Below are 11027 nucleotides of genomic sequence, written 5' to 3' on the forward strand. Positions count from 1 at the left end.
GACGCCATGTGTCTTTTCTCTTTGTCCACCAGTGCCACATTTGACAGAATCGCCGAAATAAACTTCAATCTAGATGCTGACGACAATAGTGTAAGTTCTCTCTACATTCCTCTGTTGTTGGCATACATGAGAAATACAGACTTTGTGTGGAATAAAATATGTCTATATTTTGGTACACAACATATCTAACCGTGACCCAGCTTGACTGAGGGACTGCCATTGGATTTTTTCTTTTGTCATTTGAAAATCATGAAAACAGGGAATCGTAGCTTCAAATTGAAATATTGGTTGTTCAGTTTGACCCACCAGTTTTGGAGATATGGCTTTATAGAGTAATGTCTTGCAGAGAAACTGCGAGTTGAGAAAACAGCCTTGAAAGGTTCACTTCTATGGACATTTATTTCATATTTACATGTGGATTTCAGCTCTGACAAATATTTCAGACGTGAAGAGTCTGGCTGTGCTATTAACTCATTTTGGATTTTAAAAAAATGCAGTTTTTCTCCTCTGGTGAAAAGTTAACGCAAGTCAAGTCAAGCTGTGTCACAAATGAATTCACACGCATCAATGGATTAGGCTTTGAGGTTGTACCTGTGTGTGTGTGTGTGTGCAGGCCAATGCGGCTGCTTTCGAGGCCTGCTGTAAGGAGAGGATACGGCAGTTTGACGACGCAGACGAGGAGGAAGATATCTGGGAGGAGAAGGAGATCAACTATGCAACACAGGCCAAGTCCAGAACACGGTAAGAACACGCTAAACCAGTCCAGAACACGGTAAGAACACGCAACACATGCAAGGCACCAACCTGCTCATCGGGAGCAATTAGGGGTTCACTCTCTCTCTGTCTCTGTCTCTGTCTCTGTCTCTGTCTCTGTCTCTGTCTCTCTGTCTCTGTCTCTGTCTCTGTCTCAGGTTCGGGGCGTCCCAGACGTCGGAGGGCAGCTCCAGGAGCAGCCTGGAGAACGGGGGCCGCGAGGGCGACCGGGGCTCGGGTTCTGACGAGGACGACGAGCTCTCTCCGAGACCCTCGGACGCAGGAGGCAACCCCAACGACTGTAAGTACAGTAAGAACATGTAGTTCTACTGGATCTCTTCAGTCAGTTTGTAGCTTAGTTTTTATTCCGTTTTCGTTTCGTTTTCATCAACTTTCAATCAATTTTACAATATAAATGGGGGTCCCAGAGATAGAAATGCCTTTAAATGGGGGTCTGTAGACTAATATGCATTAATAAGCTACAAGCTTCTGCCTATACCTTTTCGATCACGTAAAAAAGGAGAAAAACAGTCATTCATCCGTTGGTTGGTTCCCACAGGTCCAGCGTGGACGGCCAGTTTCGGGGGTCCGGCGTCGTCCCAGAGCCAGGGGGGCGGGGGCGGCTGGGACTCGTCCAGCTCTGGAGGAGAGTCTCGCCACGACGGGACGGGCTGGGCCAACTTCACCGAGTTCACGCCTTTCAGCGGGTGAGACCAACGCAGCTCCAATGTCCTGCACGTTGCTAACACGTTAGCGTAGCATTCCAAACAGCCGATGTTTACAACACCCTTCTCTTCTGTCTCTGCAGCACAGAGGGCGGTCCTCGCTCCAGCTCCCCCGTAGGGGGCAGCGCTGACGCGGAGAAACAGGCCAAACGGAATCATCCCAAGAGTGGTGAGCGTTGGCATGTTCTGGCTAACCCAATGCCAATGGGACATGGTGTTATAGCGTTGGCATGTTCTTGCTAACCCAATGCCAATGGGACATGGTGTTATAGCGTTGGCATGTTCTGGCTAACCCAATGGCACATGGTGTTTTAGCGTTAGCATGTTCTAGCTAACCCAATGCTAATGGCACATGGTGTTTTAGCCATTCTGTCACTTTCAAGATTTTTCATTATTTATTTATTTTACAAGCTTCCATCGCGGCACAAAATGACGCGCTGTGAGCTTCTATAGATCTGCTATTTTTGAGAAGCACTGTGTGCAGAGTTTGCACAATGTTGCAACATAGTCAGTGTATATATACGGCAGCTAATAACGGCTGAAATGCTACGGATGCTTTCCCGCTGAGTGAAGGGTTGTGTTGTCTCCTGGGTCAGGTGGAGACTCCACTAAGGGTTGAGTTAAGGCTGTTTGTCTCCTGGGTCAGGTGGAGACTCCACTAAGGGTTGAGTTAAGGCTGTTTGTCTCCTGGGTCAGGTGGAGACTCCACTAAGGGTTGAGTTAAGGCTGTTTGTCTCCTGGGTCAGGTGGAGACTCCACTAAGGGTTGAGTTAAGGTTGTTTGTCTCCTGGGTCAGGTGGAGACTCCACTAAGGGTTGAGTTAAGGCTGTTTGTCTCCTGGGTCAGGTGGAGACTCCACTAAGGGTTGAGTTAAGGTTGTTTGTCTCCTGGGTCAGGTGGAGACTCCACTAAGGGTTGAGTTAAGGTTGTTTGTCTCCTGGGTCAGGTGGAGACTCCTCTGAGTGGCCGGTGGCCGAGAGCAGGAAGGCACCGCTGGTGGCCTCGGACAGCTCCTCCTCTGGAGGCTCTGACAGCGAGGAGGACGACAAGAAGGCCTCCCCACCCTCAGCCAAGGCCTCCCCACCAACCGCCAAGGCCTCCCCACCCACCGCCAAGGCCTCCCCAACCACCCCCACCGATGCCACGGCCTCCCCACCCTCAGTGAAAGCCTCCCCACCCTCAGCCAAGGCCTCCCCAGCCGCCCCCACCGATGCCAAGGCCTCCCCAGCCGCCCCCACCGATGCCAAGGCCTCCCCACCCGCGGGCACCGATGCCAAGGCCTCCCCACCCACGGGCACCGATGCCAACAAGAAGGCCGACCTCAAAAGGTTGGGGAACTGAACGGTCAAGGTTTTGACCCCTTAACCTCCTGTCTCTCTCTCTCTATGGTCCTCTTAACCTCCTGTCTCTCTCTCTCTATGGTCCTCTTAACCTCCTGTCTCTCTCTCTCTCTGGTCCTCTTAACCTCCTGTCTCTCTCTCTCTATGGTCCTCTTAACCTCCTGTCTCTCTCTCTCTCTGGTCCTCTTAACCTCCTGTCTCTCTCCCTTTTTACATCACTTTTTGGCTTGCAGAGTAAATCTTTGGTTGTTTTATGACTGTTGCTCTGTGTTGTGTTTCCTGCAGTGAGGAGAGCTCGCTGTCTCTGGAGAAACTGTCACTGTCGGATGTTCCTCCAAAGGACTCTCTAACCACGCAGCCCGATAGGAAGTAAGTTTCTACATGTGACCAGTCTCGCGTTGCCAGCTCTGGTCATGAGTAAAATATGAATGCTTCCGTCATACAGTCTGGAGCAACGGAAGCTCTGATCATGATTAAAATATAAATGCTTCCGTCATACAGTCTGGAGCAACGGAAGCTCTGATCATGATTAAAATATAAATGCTTCCGTCATACAGTCTGGAGCAACGGAAGCTCTGTCATGAGTAAAATATAAATGCTTCCGTCATACAGTCTGGAGCAACGGAAGCTCTGATCATGATTAAAATATAAATGCTTCCGTCATACAGTCTGGAGCAACGGAAGCTCTGATCATGATTAAAATATAAATGCTTCCGTCATACAGTCTGGAGCAACGGAAGCTCTGATCATGATTAAAATATAAATGCTTCCGTCATACAGTCTGGAGCAACGGAAGCTCTGATCATGATTAAAATATAAATGCTTCCGTCATACAGTCTGGAGCAACGGAAGCTCTGATCATGATTAAAATATAAATGCTTCCATCGTACAGTCTGGAGCAACGGAAGCTCTGATCACGAGTAAAATATAAATGTTTCCGTCATACAGTCTGGAGCAACGGAAGCTCTGATCATGAGTAAAATATAAATGCTTCCGTCATACAGTCTGGAGCAACGGAAGCTCTGATCACGAGTAAATATAAATGCTTCCGTCATACAGTCTGGAGCAACGGAAGCTCTGATCATGAGTAAAATATAAATGCTTCCGTCTGACAGTCTGGAGCAACGGAAGCTCTGATCACGAGTAAAATATAAATGCTTCAGTCTGACAGTCTGGAGCAACGGAAGCTCTGATCACGAGTAAAATATAAATGCTTCCGTCATACAGTCTGGAGCAACGGAAGCTCTGATCATGATTAAAATATAAATGCTTCCATCATACAGTCTGGAGCAACGGAAGCTCTGATCATGATTAAAATATAAATGCTTCCGTCATACAGTCTGGAGCAACGGAAGCTCTGTCATGAGTAAAATATAAATGCTTCCGTCGTACAGTCTGGAGCAACGGAAGCTCTGATCATGATTAAAATATAAATGCTTCCGTCATACAGTCTGGAGCAACGGAAGCTCTGATCATGAGTAAAATATAAATGCTTCCGTCGTACAGTCTGGAGCAACGGAAGCTCTGATCACGAGTAAAATATAAATGTTTCCGTCATACAGTCTGGAGCAACGGAAGCTCTGATCATGAGTAAAATATAAATGCTTCCGTCATACAGTCTGGAGCAACGGAAGCTCTGATCACGAGTAAATATAAATGCTTCCGTCATACAGTCTGGAGAAACGGAAGCTCTGATCATGAGTAAAATATAAATGCTTCCGTCATACAGTCTGGAGCAACGGAAGCTCTGATCACGAGTAAAATATAAATGCTTCCGTCTGACAGTCTGGAGCAACGGAAGCTCTGATCACGAGTAAAATATAAATGCTTCCGTCATACAGTCTGGAGCAACGGATGCTCTGATCATGAGTAAAATATAAACGCTTCCGTCATACAGTCTGGAGCAACGGAAGCTCTGATCACGAGTAAAATATAAATGCTTCCGTCTGACAGTCTGGAGCAACGGAAGCTCTGATCACGAGTAAAATATAAATGCTTCCGTCATACAGTCTGGAGCAACGGAAGCTCTGATCATGATTAAAATATAAATGCTTCCGTCATACAGTCTGGAGCAACGGAAGCTCTGATCATGATTAAAATATAAATGCTTCCGTCATACAGTCTGGAGCAACGGAAGCTCTGTCATGAGTAAAATATAAATGCTTTCGTCGTACAGTCTGGAGAAACGGAAGCTCTGATCACGAGTGAAATATAAATGCTTCCGTCATACAGTCTGGAGCAACGGAAGCTCTGATCATGAGTAAAATATAAATGCTTCCGTCATACAGTCTGGAGCAACGGAAGCTCTGATCACGAGTAAAATATAAATGCTTCCGTCTGACGGTCTGGAGCAACAGAAGCTCTGATCATGAGTAAAATATAAATGCTTCCGTCTGACAGTCTGGAGCAACGGAAGCTCTGATCACGAGTAAAATATAAACGCTTCCGTCGTACAGTCTGGAGCAACGGAAGCTCTGATCACGAGTAAAATATAAATGCTTCAGTCATACAGTCTGGAGCAACGGAAGCTCTGATCAAGAGTAAAATATAAATGCTCCGTCGTACAGTCTGGAGCAACGGAAGCTCTGATCACGAGTAAAATATAAATGCTTCCGTCGTACAGTCTGGAGCAACGGAAGCTCTGGCCCTCGATGAGATTCCCTCTCGTCCAAAGGTCACAATGAAACATAAACATGTATTATTCATGATGTGTGCATTATTTTTAAAGCACATTAGAGCTTCATCTTAACTCGGTGCTCGTTGTCTCTCCCCCAACCAGAGAGGAAACGCCACAGCCCCCCGAGGTGTCCGTCGTCAACGGGCCCGTCTGAGAGCAGCAGAGGCACAACCCCCCCCCCCCGAAACCTGGACGAGATGGACCCCCCCCCCCACCGATCTGGATGGGCCGGATGCCACAGACAGTTTGCCACTTCCAGAGTGACTCCCCTCCCTCCCCCCAAAAAAAATAACCTCACTGCAACCTAATGGATTTCTTTTTTTTTTTTCTTTTTTTTTTTTTTTACTGAATCACTCTGCCATGTTATTGGACCTGGACACTGCCAATCAACACCAATAATGAGGTGGCGGGACATGTAAAAGAGGAAAAAAAGGAGAAAAAAAAGAAAGAAGAATAGTCGGAGGAGGAGAAACAAAGACAAACGGAACAGGAGCATAAAAGAGGAGTTCTTTTCAAAGCCTTTTTCAGATATTGCACATAAATCTCCGTGCGGTTTTAATGTAGCAGCGATCTTTTAAAAAAAATGACAGAGAGAGAGAGAGAGAGAGAGTCCGATGGAGCATAAAATAAAATGTCATTATTTTTTTAATTTCCCAGAAGGATTTTCTCTGCTCCTCGATTCCCTAAAAATCGAGGTCCGTTTGGGAGCCGCCGTATCACGACAACGAGACACGCCGTAAAGAGGATAGCACAGGTTAAAACTATGAATGAAAATGTATGCCTCAACAATGAATACCTTTCTCTTACCCCCCCCCCCCCCTCCCCCCATCGAGCTTAACTCATTTAGACCTGAGGACGATTCTACAAATCAGTTTTCTGAAAAACCTCTTGTTTCTATGTCAGTGGTTCTCATACAATTCCATGTCAAGGACCCCCAGAATGATATGCAATTGGCTAGCCGACCCCCATCTGAAAATATGTTGTGTTAAAAATGTTTTGAGTTAAAAATGTTCGCTCTGAAAGAATATATATTCAAAGATTTGCAACACATTTTCAAGATTAAAAAAAAAATAGCAGACCTACAAGCTATGAGCTTGTAGATCCCCCCCGCCCCCAGAAGCAAAGATATGAGTTAAAAAACATTTAAAGATTTGCGCCACGTTTTATCTACAAAGCTCGTAGCGCGGCACTCGGTGCCGCGCTACGAGCTTCGTAGATCTGCTGTTTTTCACCAGCTAAAGTTTAAAATAATGGTAAAGCTATAACGGTGACACAGTAGACGCGTCCTGTGGTCTTAATGGGTTAAGGCAGAAAGCACTTAAATGCAGCCACTTCCTCCATGTTGATAGCACAATGTTTAAGTGTTCTGGCCTTGGTCTATACCGCCCCCTGGCGGTGGAGGAGTTAAGTGTTCCTTTCATCTCTGCTGCTCATCTGGTCCCTGATGTTCCTTCTCCAGGTTTTTTTTTTTACCAAACTTTTCACCTTTTTTTTCTAGTTTCTTTTGGTTTCCTTTTGACGAAACATCTGCCTGTGCTTTGTACTGTACGTGGCCAGGTCTTTGTACTGTACGTGGCCAGGTCTTTGTACTGTACGTGGCCAGGTGTTATGACGAAGCGCCCACGCGCGTGTTGTTCCAGTGTTGATTTCGTCGACGAAAAACTATGACGGAAAATGTCCGTCGACTACCTTTTTTGTTCACCGACGAAAACTTTCATGACAGCTATCATGACTAAAACTAAAGACGGAATATGCTGACAATTTCGTCAACAAATAAAAACTAGACTAAAATGTTAGGGAGTGTCTAGTGGAGAAGAGATATTTTTTTAGTTTTTTTTGGTTGTGCTCGGGTGTTGGTTGGCTATTTTCACCATGCAAGTGTATAATCTGCCATTACGACACCATTCAAGGCCCGACAAAATACCATTTTTGTCGACAAAATCAACTGTAGATTCGACTAAGTCGTAGAGTCGACTAAAATTGTATATTTTTTCGACTAAAACTAGACTAACACTAAAGCATTTCAGGTGACAAAAACATGACTAAAACTAAATTACATTTTATTCAAAAGACTATACGACTAAAACTAAAGACTAAGATTTGCTGTCAAAATCAACACTGGCTTCACCATATTTCTGATGAAACATCGTCAAGGTTTCTGAATGTCTTTAAAGATGGAGTGCCGTGATTTAGTTCCCCTAAAACATGATCAGGTATTATGATTATACTAGGTGTACAGAAAGTGTTAACATGATTTTTTTTGATGTGTCCACACCCACCAGTTCATTCATTAAGTGGTTTTCACCGTAGCACCACCCACCTGAAATTAAGCCTCGCCCACAGCTGTTGTATGATAAGGGGGGAGGGGGGAGGGGATGATTTCATGATGTCACTAAAAGTGGTGTATTTCAATTGGGCCTTTTGACTCAGGAAGAAACCAAAAATACACAGGGAAGACATATTTGAATATTATAACCACACCTGGGGGTCTATTAAAGTAATGTTAATTCCATAGACACATACACAACACCTGGGGGTCTATTAGAGTAATGTCAACTCCATAGACACATACACAACACCTGGGGGTCTATTAAAGTAATGTTAATTCCATAGACACATACACAACACCTGGGGGTCTATTAGAGTAATGTTAACTCCATAGACACATACACAACACCTGGGGGTCTATTAGAGTAACGTTAACTCCATAGTATGAAAAGATTGATTCATAGTATCTATCATCCATAGTATCAAAAACAGAAAAGATCACGGCACTCCATCTTTAAGTGCTTCTGGAGAGGGGGGGGGGGGGGCACAGCTCTATAGTATTACTGTCTTTTTGCTCATTTTGTGCAATAATGTCAATTAGCCATTTATTATTTAAAAAAAGAAAAGAAAAATGAGATTTAACATTTATGAACCAAGAATCAATTTAACGACGACAACATCAAAGGACTCATTGGCTTTAGTTTATGGGCAAAATGAAATTTGGATAATAAATCTCAATTTGAGGTTTTTTGATTATTATTTTATTTTTTTGTCTTTTTGTTTTTCCTGTTTGTATTGCATGTATAAATAACCGGGTTCTCTGTTGACCTAGCTAGTGAGCTGAGACCTTCTGATTGTATTGATGACTTCTTTAAGTTCTTATCTTGCTACCCCCCCCCCCCCCCCCCTCTTTAAATCAACCAAACATTATCTACCTATATTCAAATATTATCTACATTTAAAGTAATTTTACAAGCAAATCTTGAGATTAACCGTCTGGTGTCTGTTCCTGTTTTTCCTTTTCTCCCACACTGAGCACTTACTTCCTTCCAGGGGCAAAAAAAAAAAGAAAAGTTGCTGTTGCATTTTTTTTTGCGTCTGATGAGACTGATGCTGTTGTTTTTGTTTTTAGTTTTGATTTTGTTTATTTTTAGGAGCGGGGTTCTGCTTCGTACAGTTCAGACAGGATCAATGTGGGTTCTGCTTCGTACAGTTCAGACAGGATCAATGTGGGTTCTGCTTCGTACCACAACTTTATAGTTGTACTTACATAAAAAAAAAAAAATCACTTGACAGCTATTGGAGATCTTTGATCATTGTTTAAAAGATTTGAAATTAAAAAAGTGTCTGGTTGACCACTTTAATACCCACGGCCTTCAGTATGTCCCCAAAAACAAACGCTTCCTTCATTTCATGCCATGGAGCAGGGGTTCTCAACCCGTGGGTCGTGACCCCCCCAGGGGGGTCGCCAAAATATTTTTTTGGGGGTCCCCAAATTATTTTTTTTCTTTTTGCCACTGAATGGCTATAAAATGGAAATTAAGAGTTTACATAGTACACATAGTACATGCATAAACCTTTCTTAATGATAATATCTGGTTTCAGTATTTATATTTATGATGTATTTTCGCTATTATTAAGGTTATTGTAGCGGTCCATTTGTATTGGGGCTGGGGATGGGGGGTCGGGAGACACGGCCAAAGCAAACGTTGAGAACCCCTGACTTAGAGGTCACTTTAATATACATTCCACTGAATTATCCCGTTAAGACCTGAGACCAGATTCTACAAAAGGTATTTCTAAATCACGACAGTTTTCTGAAAAACCCTATGTTTCTATATCAGTGGTTCTCACAGGGTTAAACCCTGTTTCTATATCAGTGGTTCTCACAGGGTTAAACCCTATCTTTCTATATCAGTGGTTCTCACAGGGTTAAACCCTGTTTCTATATCAGTGGTTCTCACAGGGTTAAACCCTATCTTTCTATATTAGTGGTTCTCACAGGGTTAAACCATATGTTTCTATATCAGTGGTTCTCACAGGGTTAAACCCTATCTTTCTATATCAGTGGTTCTCACAGGGTTAAACCATATGTTTCTATATCAGTGGTTCTCACAGGGTTAAACCATATGTTTCTATATCAGTGGTTCTCACAGGGTTAAACCATATGTTTCTATATCAGTGGTTCTCACAGGGTTAAACCCTATGTTTCTATATCAGTGGTTCTCACAGGGTTAAACCCTGTTTCTATATCAGTGGTTCTCACATGGTTAAACCCTATGTTTCTATATCGGTGGTTCTCACAGGATTAAACCCTATGTTTCTATATCAGTGGTTCTCACAGGGTTAAACCATATGTTTCTATATCGGTGGTTCTCACAGGGTTAAACCATATGTTTCTATATCAGTGGTTCTCACAGGGTTAAACCCTATGTTTCTATATCAGTGGTTCTCACAGGGTTAAACCCTATGTTTCTATATCAGTGGTTCTCACAGGATTAAACCCTATGTTTCTATATCAGTGGTTCTCACAGGATTAAACCCTATGTTTCTATATCAGTGGTTCTCACAGGGTTAAACCATATGTTTCTATATCGGTGGTTCTCACAGGATTAAACCCTATGTTTCTATATCAGTGGTTCTCACAGGGTTAAACCATATGTTTCTATATCGGTGGTTCTCACAGGATTAAACCCTATGTTTCTATATCAGTGGTTCTCACACCATTTCATGTCAAGGACCTCCACTATGATATATATTTGGCCGCAGACCCCCATCTCAAAATGTGTTGTTCCAGGACCCCCAAAGATTTGATTTAAAACCTTTCACTGTGAAAGAATATATATTCAAAGATTTGCACCACATTCATAAAAATTTGTTCAATAGCTAAAGTTTAAAATAATGGTTAAAGTGGTTAAAAGCGCTAACGTGACACAGATGCGTCTTCAGGTCTAAATGGGTCAACAACAATTGAACATTTAAGAATTGTGAATATTTATTGGCCAAGTACACCACACACGATATGACCACCAACCAATCCATTGGACCCATTGTGCATTACATTCACCCATTCACACACCTTTACATAGATGGTGCATTACATTCACCCATTCACACACCTTTACATAGATTTGCATTACATTCACACACCTTTTACATAGATTGTACATTACATTCACAATCACACACCTTTGCATTACATTCTGCACATTCACACACCATGCAAGGCACCAACCTGCAATCGGGAGCAATTAGGGGTTCAGA

At 43.3% G+C, this 11027-nt stretch overlaps 2 protein-coding genes across 4 annotated transcripts in view; both read left to right on the forward strand.

The window, feature by feature from the left end:
• LOC310853279 (serine/threonine-protein phosphatase 6 regulatory subunit 2-like) overlaps positions 1-9355 on the forward strand; it is a 43401-nt gene extending 34046 nt beyond the window's left edge. For 2 of the 3 annotated variants that reach the window (XM_083757549.1, XM_083757551.1), the window contains 8 exons: positions 33-90; positions 614-741; positions 912-1054; positions 1313-1460; positions 1562-1647; positions 2425-2806; positions 3104-3187; positions 5598-9355. In XM_083757549.1, coding sequence (XP_083613675.1) covers positions 33-90; positions 614-741; positions 912-1054; positions 1313-1460; positions 1562-1647; positions 2425-2806; positions 3104-3187; positions 5598-5649 — 1081 coding nt within the window. In that variant the 3' untranslated portion in view covers positions 5650-9355. The remainder of the gene's footprint in view (positions 1-32; positions 91-613; positions 742-911; positions 1055-1312; positions 1461-1561; positions 1648-2424; positions 2807-3103; positions 3188-5597) is intronic. The other variant, XM_083757550.1, reaches the window with a different exon arrangement.
• LOC310879785 (monocarboxylate transporter 2) overlaps positions 7670-11027 on the forward strand; it is a gene marked incomplete at both ends in the record, with an annotated part of 15031 nt that continues 11673 nt past the window's right edge. Inside the window, 1 exon segment of the mRNA XM_083794615.1 lies at positions 7670-7679. Coding sequence (XP_083650741.1) covers positions 7670-7679 — 10 coding nt within the window.

This window comes from Protomyctophum parallelum, assembly GCF_964188405.1.
Source record: "Protomyctophum parallelum genome assembly, chromosome: 22".
Classification (NCBI taxonomy): domain Eukaryota; kingdom Metazoa; phylum Chordata; class Actinopteri; order Myctophiformes; family Myctophidae; genus Protomyctophum; species Protomyctophum parallelum.